The following is a 17076-nucleotide window of genomic DNA, read 5'->3' on the forward strand; positions in this document are numbered from 1 at the left end:
GAGGCTTGTCTGGTTCTGGTGAACTCCCTTCCAGCCCACTGACGGGTGGCCGGAAGCATCACGCTTACTCGACCCTCTCCTTCTGACGAACCCAGTTGCTGCGGAACCCGAGTCCAAGAGAGGCTGTGGTTTTCCTCCATCGTGATTCGTCCTTTCACGGGCACAGTTTATAAGACCATAAGAAGAAGGAAATTAAACACGCTTGAAATTCGATGGCATTCGTCCCTTTTCGCCCCGTGAGTCCAAACCGGTGTGCCGGGCGGGTCGGTTAAAGAGACTCGTTCGACCCGTGGAGATCGACACGCAGATCTTCGGAAAGGATATTCAAAGTACAAACTTCTGACTTCTGTGCCCGCCGTCCTCGACTGAGACGGAAGGGCAGCCCTCTGCGCCGCACAGGAAACGGCGTTGCGTGGGGCAAACGCCCCGTCGGTCACAAATTGTCGACGAAGGCCTGGTGAGACTGTAAGAGTCAAAAGTACATTTTTTTTCATGTTCGAACTGTTCAAGTAACAGCTTGAGCGAGGGTCGAGACCACAGGAACCTGCGGGAGTGATTGCAGCAATGTGACACGAGAGGCACCTGCCTGGTGCAAACACTATGGGGCTACGGTGGCTGACCCTGATGAATGTGCCAATGTAACGGGACTTAAAAGCTGCCCTCGTCAATCTGGGCGCCCTGAGCCACAAACGTTGGAAAGAAGCTAAAGAAGCTAACAACCTCCTGTCTTCTGTGACCGTTTGTCCTGCCCAGGAAACACCAGCAGAGTGAAACACCAGCAGAGGCCTCTTCTGTGCGAGTCTGCTCGACAGGGAGACGGCGTCTGGGTAGCTTCCTGAGGGCTCGGCAACTTCCTCTGCTGCTGCTGCTGCTGCTGCTGCTGCTGCTGCTGCTGGGGACGAACCAGGGCCGGGGACGTTATCGGACGGGTAGGGAGATAAGATAAGATAAACTTTATTGATCCCCTTGGGGAAAATTCCTCAGCATTCACAGCAACGTAACAGTTGTAATGTCAGAAAAAGAGGTTTTGAAAAAGAGGTTTTTAATCTCAATGGGACTTTCCTGGTTAAATAAAGGACAAATGAAAAAAAGAAAGAATATAAGATATAAATAGAAAGGCGGAAGACAGGGGATAGCAAGACAAAAAAAAATCCACGAATAAATGGACAGCAGATACATAGACAACATACAACAACAACAACAACAACATCAGGGATGACAATGGGCAACAGTGAAGGGGAAAAATACAAAAAAAACAATATAAATAGTGACAACACCAATGCCATCTTCAAGAAGGGTCAGAGCCGCCTGTTCTTCCTCAGGAGGCTCAGATCTTTCAACGTCTGTAGGACCATGCTGCAGATGTTTTACCACTCGCTGGTGTCCAGCGTCATCTTCTACCCTGTTGTGTGCTGGGCAGCAGGCTGGAGACAGCTGACATCAACAGACTCAACATCTCATCAGGAGAGCTGGGTCTGTCCTGGGAGTGGAGCTGGAGTCTGTGGTGCAGGTGTCAGAGAAGCTCCTCAGCATCACGGACAACGTCCATCACCTCCTGCATGGACACTGACGTCCTGTCAGAGCTCTTTCAGTCGTAGACTGATACCACCGAGGAGCTCCACTGAACGCCACAGGAGGTCTTTCCTACCTGAGGCTATCAGACTTTTGAATTCCTCTTCCCTCAGCCGCAGGGAATCTTCAATCTTTGGAGTTACTGCTAACAGCAAAGACCATTTATATTTCATTATATTTCTTATTCTTCCTCCTTTCCACTATTGTCTATTACTGTTATGTTTTTACTCAAAACTCTGGCACAACAATTTCCTTCGGGATTGATAAAGTTGTTCTCATCTCATCTCATTCCGATTGATCCGAAACACCCGGGAGTTTGCGTGCGTCAGGGCCTTTTCAGCTGAGGATCGAGGTGGCGTACGTCCGCATACTCGCTCTCTGCCGGGGAAGAGGAGGAAGAGCTGCTCGCCTCTCGCCGCCCGAGGAGGCCGCTGCGGGTCCCCGCCGCCTGAGGAGGCAGCTGCGGGTCTCCACCAGCAGGGGGCGCCGTCACCTCCTCCCTCGCCTCGTCGCGCCGCCGCCGACGCCATCTTTGTTATGGGCAAGCGCGTCATCCGATGACGTCGACGCGATTCTCCGCTGCCATTGGTGCGATCCGTCGACGCGAAAGGTCACGTCTGTTTGGCGCTCTTCATCCGAGACGGCTCTGGCGCGTTTTTGAAATGGCCGCAAAGTCGAAGGAGTAGTTTCCTCCAGGCTGCCGGGGCTCGGAGAACCGTCTGTCCCCGCCTCGTCCTCGCCGTCACCCTCGCCCTCCGCCGAGGCGGACATGTCGGCCGGCGCCCGGAGCTCGTCCGCGGCTCTGTGTGGAGGCTCCCGCGGAGAGCCGTCCGTCCCCGGCCGCCGCTAGCTTGTTGTTCGGCCGCGGAGCTCTGGGGTCCGGAGGGCCAGCCGACCGACGTCCGTCCGCGGGAATGGACTCTCCGTTCGCTCTCCTGCCGAGAAAGTGAACGGAGAACCGGTCCCGAGGTCGTCCTCCTCCGGGTGGAGGCTCGGACCGCCGGGCAGCGAGCTCCAGGCCCGGGGGAGCCCGGTGCCACAGCCTCGGGAGTTAAGGACGTACGGATGAACTTCCCCCCGGATTTGTAAACTCCATCTTTCGGATCCAGCGACAGGATGTTCTAGCGGGAGGTGAGTTTGGAAGCTCGGGTTTCCACCGGGATGAAGAGCAGCCTCTCGGAGGTCGGAGGTCCTTCTCCGTGCCCGGACCTGAGCAGGGTGTCTCCCGGCTCCCGGACCGGCCGCCGCTTGCCTGCGACCGTGACTATAGAACATCGGAAAAGCCGGAAAAAGTTTCACCTTTTCTTGTTGCGTGCGTGAATTTTCCTTTGGTTGTGATGTTTTGCTCCAGGGCTCCAAAGTATGGCCGGTGTTGTTGCGATGCCTTCTGTCATCGAGGACTTTGACCCGCAGGTACGTCCGGGAGCGCCTTCAGCCGCCGGTGGCTCGCAGCTGCAACGCAAACCGTGTGTCTTCAATGTCCTTCTTCCCAAATGCTTCCTCTGCAGCCTTGCAAGAAATCTCGCAAAGATGGCAGCGGTTCCGTCGTCAAGACAATCACCAGCTACTTTTCTCCGATGCCCAAGCCTGCGGAGAAACCCTTCTCTCCTCCCCGCTCCAGCAACATCATGGACTATTTTAGCCGAAAGGCTCCCGATTGCAAAGACGGAGCTCCCGAGCCGCCTCCGGACGGCCGCCTGGCGTCCGCCGGCCCGGAGGCGGCCGGGAGATGCTCGGCTCCCAGGCGGGGGAGGAAGGCCACCGGAGCGGTCAGGAGAGTCCAGGAGGTTGAGGTCATCAGCTCTGCTGAGGAGGAGGAGGAGGAGAGCCGCGCCGGAGAGGGTCTCCGCGGAAACCCAGACCCCGCGGCGGAAACCGACAGCGTCCGTGGCGTCCTGGGTAGCGACACCGCCGCCCTGCTGGCTCAGCTCAGCAGCGAAGCGCTGACCTCTGCCGGATCGTCACGGCCGGGTCACACCGAGAGCGCGGGACCGGAGCAGAAACCCAGAGAAGAACCCCATGAGGACAGCACCCCGTCAAAGACCAGGGCCAAACGGACCCGGACGCCCGCTCGGTGTGCTAAGAAGAGGCGGCAGCAGCAGCAACAACAACAACAACAACAGCAGCAGCAGGAGCATCTGAGGTCCTCAGCTCCACAGGAGGAGGAGTATCCACAGGTCAGTCCTGGGAGTGATGCCGGAGCAGAGGCCGGAGTGGACGGAGTGGACGAGCCCTCCCAGATGAGCCGAGGCACCGTCATGATTTCCTTTGAGGAGTTCCTGCACAGCCAGTTCCAGGGTGAAGAACAGGACCGTGAAATCACCAGAGCTCCCGATGCGACGGCCGCCATCCGTCCTGAAGGTAGCGTGAGTTCTCCTCTGCCAGGTCTGGAAGCCTCGCCCCGGACCGTCACCGTCCGGGCGGAGGTGCACGCGGTCGTACGTGCACAGGTGGCAGCGAGGCCCGGGGGGAAGGTGGCCTCCATATTCGAGAAGAAGAAGGGGGTGGCTGTCCCAGAGGAGGAAGCCGTTTCCCCTCACATGGAAACGGGACGCCAGCCCTCCTCCGCCTCTTTGACGGTCAAGCGGAAGTCCAACGTGGTTCTTCAGGAGGAAGATCTAGAGCTGGATGAGCTGGACAGTGAATCCACAGCCAAATGCAGTGAGACGGAGAGGAAGCAGTTCATGTCTGCCTTCAAGCAGCCCAGCGGGGACGCCTCCAGAACCAAGCCTGGTAAAGGTCCTGCGAAGGAGCAGCTGTCTGGAGAGATGACTGCAGCTAGCAGGGACAGCGTGAAGGTGGACGATACTGGTCCTCAGGAAAACAAAGCTGCTACGAAGAAACGTGGAAGAAAAGGCAAGAAGAACGCCGACCGTAAAAAGGAGGCAGCGAGAGCGTCGCCAACTCCTCCACCTCCTGTGGCAAGCACAGAAGATACCAACACTAAGGATGGAGATCAGGGAGAGGAGCCTCTCATCGCTCCCTCCCATCACTCCGTCCCAGCTCTGAGGAGATCACCAAGGGAGGCCGGTGTCGGGGAAACCCTTAAAGCCCCCACAGCCACAGCTGCTGGGAACACCAGGAGGCAAGGAAGGTCAAAGGATGCTGCTGCTGCTTCTGCTGCTGCTGCTTCTCAGGGCAACCAGGAAGAGAGGTCCACCAGAAGAAAAGGCAAAGCCAGACATGGAGTGTTTGTGGCAGAGATGGTGTGTCCACCAGACGCGGAGGGAAGCCCGATCAGGTGACCTCTCTCCTCCACCGGTTACCTGTCAGCGTGGTCATTTGGAAAGGACGTGTGCCTGCAAATGGGCTTTTTTCACCTTTCTCTTTGTTTTCCAGGATAAAATTTACCAAAGTTCGTCAGAGTGTGCGGGTGGCCGGACGAGAAGGTGGCACCGCATCTCCCCTCGCTTCAAAAGTACGTTGAAAATGTTGCCTTGGGGACGTACTGAAAGCACGATGGGTATAAAAACCATTTCAGATACTGCTCAGAGGGTGATGAGTTCTCCGGTCACTTTCAGACGTCAACTGACTCCAAGAGAAGGAAGAAGGCCAAGAACTTGGTGGAAAAGGCAAAAACCTTCCAGCAGAATAAGAAAGCTGCCGTCGACAGCAAGAGCGCGTTGAGGCGTTCGAGCCGAGCCGAGGCGTCCGTCAGGAAGAGCTACTGTGAAAACGAGGTGCGCTTTGTGTCCTTTGGACAGGATTCGTCGGTTCCTAGTCGTGACCCGGCTGGTGTCACGGGGCGCCGCGGAACAGCTGCTGAAGATGCAGAATTCCTTTGAGTCTCCACTTGGGAGAGAATGGAAGAGTGAGAAAAGGTCCGGGTCGACCTCGACGCGACCAGGAAGGTGAAATGAGTGTCTGCTTGCTTTTCATCTTCTGACAGGACTCCGTCATCTGTCTGGAGGATGGACTTCCCGCTGCCGAGGGGGTTCCGGGACGAAGCCCCCCCCAGAAAGCTCTGCGCAGTGTCAACGATGTCCTGGGCAAAGCCTCGTCCCAGAGCAGGGCCCCCCGGGGCCCCCCCTCAGGTTCTGCACCGTGTATGATGTTCTCCATGTCGGTGCCTTCACTCGGGGTCTCACCCTCCGCCCACGCGTCTTCGTTCTTCCAGGCTCCAGGACGGAGGTCCCGGGCCAAGAGAAGAACGGCCAGAAGGCGCCGGCGGTCGTGTCCGTCTTTGACGAGAGCAGCCGCGACGACTCCGACGGCTCTCAGGACGGCGGGCGGTTCAGGGCTCGCAGGGAGTTCTTGAAGAGCGGCCTGCCCGAGTCCTTCAGGAAGCAGTTGGCCAAGGCGGCGGCCAGCAAGGAGGCGTACGCCCTCTCCTCGTCCTCCTTCCAGACGGTCACGCACGTCAAGCAAGCACCAAGCGGTAGAACGTCTTCTCGTAGCAACGGTTCAGAGATGCGGCTCCACCGGGCAGTCGGGTGACCTTAAGAAACGTGCGCTGCGTGTGGTGTTCCTCCTCAGATGACCCCCTTTGCAACGTCCCGTGGCCAGAGTCCACTTTACTGTCTCCTCTCCGAGAGCTGTGGAGCCCGTCGCCCGGACCTGTGCCGGCCGTCAGCGGGTCCCTCGCCGTGGACAGAGGACTCGGCCACAGAGGCTTCTCTGCAAGAGTATGTGTGACGGGCCGTCGAATCGGGTGCCACCATACCTTAGATACGTGTTCTGGACCTGATGGTTTCACCCTGAGGAAACCTGACCTAGATATGTTCAAGCGTTCGCCCGGACGAAGAGCGAAGCGGCTGCGGGTCGGATGAACGTGTCGACGTGCAGAGACGCTCACCGTGCATAACCTCGTCCCTTCCAGGGCTCCGGCCGGAGGCCACAGATCCCTCAGAGTGTCCGGCAGCTTCTGGTGGAAGAGGTCGGCGCCTCCAACCCTCCGTTTCCCAGTCAGATGTTCATGTCCCGCCTCCTGACCAAATGCACCGATCAGCATCAGCAGCCGCACTCCGCAGCCTCGGGTGAGACCGAAGAGCCCTGGTTTGAAGAATATCACCCCGAATGTCTCGTAGGAGATAAACCCGGCTCAGAAGGAAGTGGCAAACGGCAGTCCATGTTTGTTCTCCGCAAAGATTTGCTTTTGTTGCTTCCACCAGAGGCCGTGACCCCGGCCTCCGCCGGCCCGCCGGGGAAGGACCCGCCAAGGGCCAGGAGGAAGAGGAAGAGGGCGGACGAAGAAGCGGACAACGGGCCTAAAAAGCAGCGGGGAACCCCTACGGACCCGGAGCCTTCGAAGAAGAGAGGCCGACGTGGACGCTCGCAGGCGGCCGCGGACGAAGACGGCTCGGTGGTGGTGCTGGACCAAGACCCGGTGACAGAGGACTCCGGAAGGCCAGGTGAGTGGAAGGCAGCATCCGGTCGTCCATCCCACTCCCCGTCAGACCGTCAGACACCCGCTGCCCGGGTGGCGCTCAGAAGGACAACTCCGCCGTCGCCGGTCACTCCCTCCTTTAGAAGCTCTGTATACCCGTTGCGTTTTCAGCAGATGCCGCAAAGGAAGATGTGTTGTGGACGGACAAATATCAGCCTCAACACTCCGGGGACATCGTGGGCAACACGACTGCTGTCGGCAAGCTACGCAGGTGCAGGTCTTCACCTCGTCAGTAACAGCCCGACCCTCATTCAGATCCCGCCTTTACCACATCTTGTCTCCATCACCCCGTCCTCTGTGCAGCTGGCTGAGGGAATGGAAGCTGCGAGCGGACAGAGAGGACCGGAGCAGGCAGGGAGACAAAGCGGAGGAAGGCGGCGACGGTGAGACGCCAGAAACCCGGAGATGTTTGGTGTCGTCCTCCTTCCCTGACGCGCTGTGCGCTTGTGACCCAGACTCGGACTGGGACTGTGGAAAGGAGGACTCCTGGCTAGAAGAGGACTGCTTGTGTAACACCGTCCTCATCACAGGACCCACCGGCGTGGGAAAGACTGCCGCCGTCTACGCTTGTGCTCAGGAGCTGGGCTTCAAGGTACAAAGCGCCTACGGGCTCTCGTGGCACTCGCCGTCCGTCAGAGGTCCTCCTACCCGTCAACCGTCTCGCTCTTCCCAGGTGTTCGAGGTGAACGCTTCGTCTCAGAGGAGCGGCCGTCTGATCTTGTCCCATCTGAAAGAAGCCACTCAGTCCCACCAGGTGGACAGCCAGGGGCTCGGCGTCTACAAGCCCGCCTACTTCAGCGGCTGCGTCCTGGCCAGGCCTGGATCTTCTCCCCGTATGTACCAGACGGCCCTTCGGGCACCGGGGAGGGGGGGGGCTTCGCCGGGAGCTCAATGTTCTCTCGATCCTCCAGGGAAGACCCACTCCCCTCGCAGGGCGGTCTCCGGCTCCAGGAAACCTCCCCTGTCACCCAAGGGCGTGGGCAGAGGGGCCCTGGCCCCCACCTCCTTGGCCAAGTTCTTCAAGGTCAAAGCGCCCAGCAGCAAGGAGCCGGCAAACACTGGAGATGAGCAAAAAGGTAATCGCTCTCCCGCCGTGCCGGAGTTTGCATCCGTGCGACCCGACGTTCCCTTTGAAACGGTACTCCTCGGTTTTCCTCGCGCAGCTTTCTTCAAGAAGTCCAGAGGCGGCGAGGATGCGGGCAGACAGAGGTGCCCCGACGTGAAGGCATCTCCAGCGTCCGAGCCTGGAGGAGACGCCGGAAGCCGAAGCAAAAAGACGGCCACCTCTCTCATCCTGTTCGAGGAAGTGGACGTCATTTTTGATGATGACACGGGCTTTCTAGCGGCTATCAAGACTTTCATGGCCACGACCAAGAGGCCAGTCGTCCTCACCACCAGCGGTCAGTGGGAGGCGGGACGGGAAGATCCCTGATGGAGGAGGAGCTGTTTGCATTCAACTCACCTGAGGCATGTTTTGCAGATCCTGCTTTCAGCTCCATGTTTGACGGCGCCTTCGAAGAGATCCGGTTCCAAGCGCCATCGCCGGTGAGCGGAGATATTCGTCACTCCATCATTCATCTTCTGAATGTGGTTTGCTCGTGCGACGCCGGGCCGATCTCCGACGCCGGGCCGAGACCAGAGATCGGCCCGGCAGCAGTGAAGGCGTCACGTTCTCACCGCCTTCAGCCTCTCAGCTGTCTGTCCTCCCGCCACAGCCGGACGCCGCCGCCTATCTGCGCCTCCTGTGTCTCGCCGAAGACGTGAGGACGGACCCTCTGGACGTGGGCTCTCTGCTCCGGCTCACCGGCTGCGACGTCAGGCGGAGCCTGCTGCAGCTGCAGTGCTGGAGCCGCAGCGCCGGGGGGCGGCCGGTCCGCGGGCCTCTGCAGCCGCCCCACGCCAGCAGTAAGAGGAGCCTCGCACCCGGATGGACGCCCACGCATTTCCCCCGTGGTCATACGAGGGTCATACAGTGCCCTTTCTGTTACTCGTAGTGGAGGCCCAACCACAACCGGAGCGTGGAGCGGCGGCGGATGGAGGCGCTCCTGAGGTGGCTCGTCCTCCGTGCCACTCGGGCTGCGCCGAGAGCCTCCTGGGGCTCCTCAACGCCGAGCCCGAGAGGGATATCTGGGAGCTGTTCAAGGTGAGACGAGCGCTTCGCCGGAAACGGTCAAATCTAGAAAAGTCACGCAGCCCAATGTCAGAGCCTGGAAGAGGCTCAGCTCCACAGCGGCGCTGACCCGCAGCACCTACCGGACCTCCGCTGTCCTGAAAGCACCCTGGTGCAGACCAGGTCCGCCGTAAGAGGCGCGATGGAGAGCGGCGGGCGTCTGGATTCAGATCGATGTTTGTGTCTCCTCGGCAGAGCTGGGAGAAGGAGCCCTGCTGGGAAGTCTTGTTGGAGAGCAAAAGGCGAGGACTCAACCTGCTGTACTCCAACATGGAGACCCTGTTGCCGCTGGCGCCTCAGGCCGAGGCCGGAGACTCCGACCGGGGGCGTCCGCTCAAGGTGACCCACAGGACGAGGACAGAGAAGGGGAGACCCCGCCAGGCCCCCGGGGTCCACTCTGAGCCCGAGGACACTTTCTTCTCTCTCAGCGGGCATCGGCAGGATCCCCAAAGGTTGGCCAAGGAGGAACCCGGGGAGAGCGTGGTCTCCAGAGGGGGGGTTCCGCCCATACGGGAGGAGCGACCGAAGAGCGTCCTGGTCTCCCGGTGCCTGGAATCCGTGGCCTCCTTCTTCGATGACATGTCTTACGTGGACGCCTCCTTTCCGGCCCAGGCGGGCCGTGTTGGGAGAAGAAGCGCCGCGGGTCACGTGACGCCGAAGGACGGCTTGGCGGACGAGCCCGGAGAGGAGGTCGGTCGGCCCAGCTGGTCCGGCTCAGAGCGCACGCTGGAGATCCAGACCGCCTTGGAGGCTCTGAGCTTCCACAGATGCCAGCGGTCCTTGTCGGAGGCTGGGTGCCGGGCCCGAGGGCCCCGAGGGCCCAGGGGGCCCCAGGGGGCGCAGGAGCCGGAGCCGGAGCCCAGCCTCCCCGGGGCCTCCCGGCACGAAAGCCGGCTCACCACGGACCTCCTCCGTCAGGCTCGGTGAGTAGTCCTCTTCCTTCTCCTCGTCACATGGACCGACCCGCACCCTGGACTCACCTTCAGGTCACCGTGTGGTCTTTGTGTCCCAGGTTTGCTGAGCGGAGCGAGCAAATCCAGAGCCTGCTGTCAGGAGGAGCACTGGGACCTCTGGGCAGCAGCTCCGTCGCTGCCACGGAGTATTTGCCGGTGCTGCGGGGGATCTGCAGGTCAGAGCAGCAGAAGAAGCGGGACAAGGTCAGACGCAGGTGAGTGGACGTCTCTGTGGAGGAGCTTCCTGGGTCTGCGGCCTCGGAGACGGAGCGCAGCTTCACTCTGTGAAGGAAACACTCCGAGGATTGATCTCCTTTGTCATGGCAGCGCAACAGTTATAGTACCAATAAATATGATATGAATAAATAAAGGAAATAAATATCAATAGAAAGGCAGAAGACAGGATGTAGCGAGACAAAAAAAAATCCACTAATAAATAGACAGCAGATAAGTAAACAACAAACAACATCATCGGGGATGACAATGGACAACGTCAAAGAACAGTAAGGCTGAAAAATACACAACTAGAACTAAACAATATAAATAAAGTGACAAATATGAATAGCAATGAATGAGATAAATAAACAGAAGTAGGCAGGATGTGTGCGGGCTGAGACAAACCAATGTAAGAGACAGCAGAGTTGGACATGAGGTGAAAGGGCGAGGTGGTGAGATTGTGGAATTGTGGTAGCAGGACAGCTGCAGCTCAGGCCGGTGTGTGTTCTCCAGTCTGATGTCCGTGGGCACAAGGGAGCGTCTCAAGCGTCGGGTTGAACCGCCGGCCGAAGGAGCCGCACATGGGCCGCAGCTGGTGGTGCAGGGATGGTCCAGGATAGCTCCCGGTTTGTCCTTCACCCTCCCCGCTGCCGCCCGTTGAGCCGGTCCAGGTTCAGTCCCGCCACCGAGCAGGCTTTCCTCACTCGCTTATTGAGCCAGCGGACCTCAGGGGTCCCGGCGCCGTCCCACCGGCACACTATAGCCAAGAAGGTAGAATGTGTTGAAGGGCCCGCTACAGACACCAAAGGGCCTCAGTCTCCTCAAGAAGAACATCCTGCTCTGACCCTTCCTGTAGAGAGCATCCGTGTCATGTGTCCAATCCAGTTTATTGTTCATGTGGACCCAAGGTACTTGTAGGAGTCGTGTGTGTGTGTGTGTGTGTGTGTGTGTGTGTGTGTGTGTGTGTGTGTGTGTGTGTGTGTGTGTGTGTGTGTGTGTGTGTGTGTGTGTGTGTGTGTGTGTGTGTGTGTGTGTGTGTGTGTGTGTGTGTGTGTGTGTGTGTGTGTGTGTGTGTCTTGTAGTTAGGTCTTGTTTGAGCTCCTCAGACCCCTAGATCTGCTCAGCAGGAGCCACCTCCCGCTCCTTCTCCTCCGGCTGCTGACCTAAAGGGGTGGAGATCTTTCCAAGGTGCTCAGAGCAGATGATTGGTGGCAGAAGGGGTTTGAATGTTAGAGACGAAGGAGCTCAACGGGGAGGAGTTTGTGATGAAGGCGCCTCGAACACCCACCGTTCGGAGTGTGTCGGACACAAAGGGGGGCGCGGTCTCTCACCCCACAGGACTAAAGGTCGGGGCGCATGGTTACGCCGGATAGATTTAGGGGATCCCAGATGTTCAAGTTCCAGTTGTATTTGGTCGGTGTTTCAAATTAAAGAACCGAACTCCTCTACGCCTCCGCCATTATTTCATTGTTGAAACTCCACAGGAGCAGATTTAGAGCAGAAGACCTCTTGGGGGAACCGGGGAGCTGTGTCTTCTCTTGTAGGGTTGAAGCTGCGGTTGTTCTACATGAAGCTCTGACCCATGTTCTCTCCTCTGACCTCCTCCAGGTTCCTACACTACCTGGACTCCATTCACCTGGGCCTTGGAAGGGGAGCTCTCCGCCAGCTCACCCTGGACTTTCCCTAAACCTCTCAGGAGACCAGATGTGCCTTCGGGACAACTCAGACACCCACATTGTGTCCCGGTCCTGGTCCCGGTCCCGGTCCCTGTCCTCTGCCAGAGTGGACGTCCACCAGAGGACAGCGGCGTCTCTCCTGGACTGACTTCTGTGGAGGCCGGAGACCTTCTGAGTCGGGCGTCGGGAGTGATGGTTTCCCCCGCAGCCCGGTCGATCCCTTCGCTTTGCACGCCGCAAAGTTTTTAGCAGCCCTGGTTTGCCTTTTCCAGGCCAGGATGAAATATTTGTACAATTTTTATCAAGTCATAAAGTTTTCCCCTGGAGCCCGTGATGCGTTCAGGGCCGCAGCTGTTTCCGGTGCGGATCTTCGTATTTCCTGTTGTCCCTCGGCCCGTTTGTTTTCCGCCTAATAAAAGCATTGTGGACTCCGGAGCGTGTTTTTGTGCGGGAGGCGCGCCTCTTCCGCGTCAGTGCGCGTCCCCGTCGCGACTTCCTCCTTGTTGCGTCAAGCAGCGACTGCACCGGAGCCCGCGCTGCTTCCCCGGCCCCGGGCCCAGGCTGCGGATCCCCGGTCCCGCCATGGCGATCCGTGAAGGCAACCGGACCCTGCTGGAGCTGGCGAAGAGGCCCGGCAACCGGCGCTGCGCCGACTGCGGCGCGCTGGGTGAGCACCGACGGCACCGGCGGCACCGGCGGCACCGGGGCAGAGCAGCGCGCTCAAAACGCGTCAGCTAGATACGTAGAGATTGTACCGGCAGACGCCTTAGCGGAGCTTCAATGTATCTATACTTGTACTCGAGTATGTGAACGCTTATTATGGGATGGATTTTCTTCCTCCCAAATGGATACTGGAGCTCAGCAGCGCTCTGACGGTCAGTCCGGTCCAGGTGGAGATGTTCGGAGGGTTAGGAGTGAGTGAAAGCCAGGGATGTTGAGGAGATCCGAGTCGGGATTCCAGGGAAACTGCGCTGCGCGCTGCGGAGACGTGGAGGTGGAAACAGTGAGCTGACCTCTGACCCCCACCAGATCCGGACTGGGCGTCCTACAGGCTGGGTCTGTTTGTGTGTCTGAGCTGCTCCGGCGTCCACCGAAGCCTGTCCGGCCACGTCAAGTCCATCAGGCTGGACTTCTGGGAGGACGAGCTGGTGGAGGTAGGGAAGACCCTCACACCCTCAGGTCCTCACAGGATCCAATGAAGGGATCTCCTCTGTATGTATGTGTGTGTGTGTGTGTGTGTGTGCGTGCAGCTGATGAAGTCCAAAGGTAATGCCAGTGCCCGAGCTGTGTACGAGCCTGCCGTTCCTGCCTTCTTCTACCGGCCCAGACACAACGACTGCGCGTAAGTGCTTCTCTAGCGTCCGGCCGAGGTCACCTAGTTGTCGGGGGGGGGGCTTCTTCTCACTCCACTTCTTCTGCCCTGAACTCCAGCGTCCTCAAAGAGCAGTGGATACGAGCCAAATACGAGCGGATGGAATTCACGGGTGAGACCAAGTACCCGCCGCTGGCCTACACCACAGGTGAGACCGAGAGGGGCGGGTTTTACCTGCAAGGCGGGCGACAACACGGAGAACCTGTTGTTGATAAGATTAATCACAAAAGCCGCCGGGAAACGTTGGATCTGCACGGCCGACGGTCGTGACTGTCAGACGCTGACGTCTGGAACTGACCGCAGGTTTCTATGAAGGCCTGCTGTGGAAGAGAGGAAAGGAGAAGCCCCAGTTTCTGAAGAGGAAGTTTGTCCTCTCAGAGAGAGAGTTCAGCCTCAGTTACTACAACAAGGAAAATGTGAGTTCCCGATCCGGTCCCGACCGGTAAAAACAAATCAGCCGATTTCATGTCTGACACGCAGACCAAAGGAGTGAAGATGAATCCCGTGAGAAGATAGTGAGCGTCGAATCTCGACCCCGAGCCGTTTCTCCTCAGCTTCCATCAGCCCTCGGCGGCGGCTGAGCCGCGAGGGAATGTCGAAATCTTTTCCTCAACGGGAACTTCCCGTTCTTCTTCTTCTCGATTCCTATCGGAGGCCGTCACGGCTGCGGACCTCGGCTCCTGCGGCCGCAGAGTGTCGAGCCGCCGCGTCTTCAGCTCGTCGTCGGGCCGAACACGCCGTCGATCCTTTCCTTTCCCGCAACCAGTTCAACACGTCTGACCTCTCCGTTCGTCCTTCTCATCGGCCTCCGACGGCGTGTCCTCCCATCGGTTGGCGGTTTTTGACCTGAAGGTGTCCTCCGGCCGCTCCCAGGCTCGGTCGATAAAGGACTGATTCCAAGACGGCCTGGTTGGTAGCTGGGGAGGGTGGGTGGGTGGGTGGGTCGGTCCGTCGGTGGGTAGGTAGGTTAGTAGGATGTCCTCAGGAGGAGCTTCAGTGCTGCGTGACGATCTCGTTGACCTAAAGCTGCCCGACAGCCAGCGGTAGAATTCCCTCTGCAGTTCCTGCAGGGTCGCACCTGCCGGGCACTTCTCACGAGCGGAGATCGGTACCAGCGGTGCGCTGCAGAGGAGACGGTGCTGAAGTACGGAGCTGAGGGTCGCAGGAATGGTTGAGAGGAAAGGGAAGCCCGTATAGAAACAACTAGCTAATGTTCACAGCAGAGTTGGATTCCTCTCTTCTGACACCAGTGTGGACTCTGATGCAGGAGTCCAAAGGCCCTAAAGCCACCATCCCCATCAAGACCCTGAACGCCACCTTCCAGCCGGAGAAGATCGGTCACCCTCACGGCCTGCAGATCACCTACCAAGACGAGTGTCGCATCAGGAACCTCTACGTGTACCACGAGGATCCTCAGGTTTGAGCGGACGCGCCGCGTCGCTCTGCCGCCACAGAAGCTTACTTTGTTCTGGTCCTCCAGGAGATCGTCACGTGGTTCAACGCCATCCGTGCCGTCCGCTACGCGTACCTGAAGACCGCTTACCCGACGGGAAGCGACGAAGAGGTAGGCGTGGACACGGCGGGCGGAGGAACTCCTGTCGCGACAAAGTTTAACCTTGTGACCTTTTCGTCAGCTGATACCGTTGATCACCAGAAGATATACCAAAGAGGGCTACATGGAGAAGACCGGGCCGCTGGTGAGGGGACGTTTCTCCGTTCATTCTCCGCACGTCTCAGTGATCACCCACGGCTGGAAGGCCGCGTGAGAACGAGGTTTCTCAGCTGCTGCTCTGTCTCGCTCTCCGCCCGTTCACAGCAAAGGGAGCTCTTCAAAAAGAGGTGGTTTATTTTGGACTCCCAAAACAGGAAGTTGTTCTACTTCAGAAGCCAGCTGGTGAGAACAAGTATCCGCTCTCTCTAACCCCGCCACCGGCCTGAAACGTCCGTTCACCCCCGTTCTTCTGGACCGGCCGCAGGACGCAGAGGAGTTAGGGGTCATCTTCGTCGGCGACGAGAGCAACGGTTACTCCGTCAGCGACCGCGCGCCCAAGCACGCTCGCGGGAACAGGTGGACCTGGGGTTTCGGCGTGCAGACGCCCGAGCGCCAGTTTGTCTTCATGTGTGAGCAGGAGAGGGACCGCATGGAGTGGCTGGACGCCCTGCGACAGCTGCTCTCCAGGCCCATGGCTCCGCAGGACTACGCCGGTAAGCAGCGCTTGAGCGGGGGGGCGCAGGAAGTGTATGCAAACGAGAGGGCCGGCATCGGGGGTTCCGGGGTTTAGGGTTCGGGCCGGCGCCGGGGCTCCCCGTTTGTTTGAGTAGGACACATGTTCTCCGTTGTGGGTGGAGTGTAGATGCGTACATGTCTTCAGACCTCCGGCCCTGTAAGGAAGCACATTGGATGAAGTCATTTCCAATCGTAGCGAAGGCGAGCGGTCCGAAGATTTGGGTTTCTTTTTTGGAACATGTTTTTTGGGTTAGGGTTAGGGTGTCGGAAGGGCCACCTTTTAGATCAGGCGGGCCGTCGGAGCGGGGGAACATCTCACGCCTCCATCGCGGTGTGGGACGAAGTCTCGGGGTTTGCATGAGCGTCTGACGGACCGAGAGGGTGAGGAGATGTTTCTGTCGGTAACTAGAGGAGAAAGTTAAAATCCTCAAACCCTCCCCGGTGTTTCGGCCCGGCCAGACCTTCTCTGTACTTCTTTTCAGCCGAAGCCAACGTCAGGTCGAGAAGATGAAGCCACGGCGTGGACAACGCGGCTCCCGATCCCATCGCCCGATGCCGTGCACACACGAGCGACCGCCGGTGCCAGAGGTCACGCTTTGCCAAAAATTGCGACATTGCAAAATCCACCCTGACCAGGCTGAAAGTCACAGACAGAAAATACTTTTACACTATTTCTGGTTTCCGGAGGAAGGTCTTTAACACGCTGCATGAAATCAGGCTTTTTTGCGTCAGCGCTGACTGTGTGTCATGTGAGCAGGACCAGACAATAAATTGCTGTCAAAAGTAACATTTACCCATGCGTAATATTTGATATATATATTGTTACTATTGTCATAGTTGTCTTTCACATGGAAGCTCTTTCTTTCCATCCTTTACTTTGATCATTGCAACATGCAAAGCAAAGCAAAGCAAAGCAAAGCAAAGAGAGCCAACATGAAGCGGTTTCAGATTCACCACGACGGATAGTTTATATACAATGTATATCCGTGCGTCAATAATGATCTATAACAGGCCTGGCCAACCTGTGGCTCTCGAGCCGCATGCAGCTCTTAAGTTCATGTTGAATTTTGTGTTTGTGTGTTTTTTACTTGTGCAATCACGTGCTTCTCCGGCACTCTTTGCACACAGCAAAAAAAACAACACACAAACACAAAATTCGACATGAACGTAACAGCCGCATGTGGCTTGGGAGCCACAGGTTGGCCAGGCCTGTTGTGTAACATACATCAAAACACCTCAACGTTTATGTGTGGAAACAGCAAGGTGGCGTTCAGTGTTTCCTCATGTTCCCTCTTCATTACACGACAGAGCCGTTGAACAGGTTATAACATCACAAATTCCCTGATGTAGCATTTTAGAAACGATCGCAAACCCAACTGGGACTTTACGCTTCTGAGACCAAAGGACTAGTAGAAGTGGCGGACTAGAAGCGGCGGCAGAACCGGAGGCGGCGGCAGAACTGGAGTCAGCGGCAGAAGTGGAGTCAGCGGCAGAACCGGAGTCG

At 58.1% G+C, this 17076-nt stretch overlaps 2 protein-coding genes across 2 annotated transcripts; both read left to right on the forward strand.

Annotated features, from left to right (window-relative positions):
* Window positions 1-2195: 2195 nt before the first annotated feature.
* Window positions 2196-12399, forward strand: atad5a (ATPase family AAA domain containing 5a). The gene is made up of 22 exons (XM_086175365.1): window positions 2196-2703; window positions 2924-2985; window positions 3081-4813; window positions 4912-4990; window positions 5094-5252; window positions 5462-5606; window positions 5690-5950; window positions 6049-6197; window positions 6392-6548; window positions 6684-6923; window positions 7073-7169; window positions 7262-7341; window positions 7414-7550; window positions 7632-7791; window positions 7870-8034; window positions 8122-8358; window positions 8439-8503; window positions 8674-8863; window positions 8953-9101; window positions 9324-10051; window positions 10141-10296; window positions 11906-12399. The coding sequence occupies exons 2-22, from the start codon at window positions 2935-2937 to the stop codon at window positions 11982-11984; spliced, it is 5217 nt and encodes a 1738-aa protein (XP_086031491.1). The 5' UTR covers window positions 2196-2703; window positions 2924-2934; the 3' UTR covers window positions 11985-12399.
* A 58-nt stretch (window positions 12400-12457) lies between these two features.
* Window positions 12458-16359, forward strand: adap2 (ArfGAP with dual PH domains 2). The gene is made up of 11 exons (XM_086175367.1): window positions 12458-12640; window positions 13003-13127; window positions 13224-13315; window positions 13405-13493; window positions 13649-13761; window positions 14613-14762; window positions 14826-14909; window positions 14980-15042; window positions 15162-15239; window positions 15322-15550; window positions 16055-16359. Exons 1-11 carry the CDS (start codon window positions 12556-12558, stop codon window positions 16081-16083), a joined length of 1137 nt encoding a protein of 378 aa, XP_086031493.1. The 5' UTR covers window positions 12458-12555; the 3' UTR covers window positions 16084-16359.
* Window positions 16360-17076: the final 717 nt, after the last annotated feature.

This window comes from Fistularia commersonii, chromosome 28 (genome assembly GCF_037954325.1).
Source record: "Fistularia commersonii isolate RoL2024-O1a breed Wild chromosome 28, RoL_Fcom_v1.0, whole genome shotgun sequence".
Taxonomy (NCBI): Eukaryota; Metazoa; Chordata; class Actinopteri; order Syngnathiformes; family Fistulariidae; genus Fistularia; species Fistularia commersonii.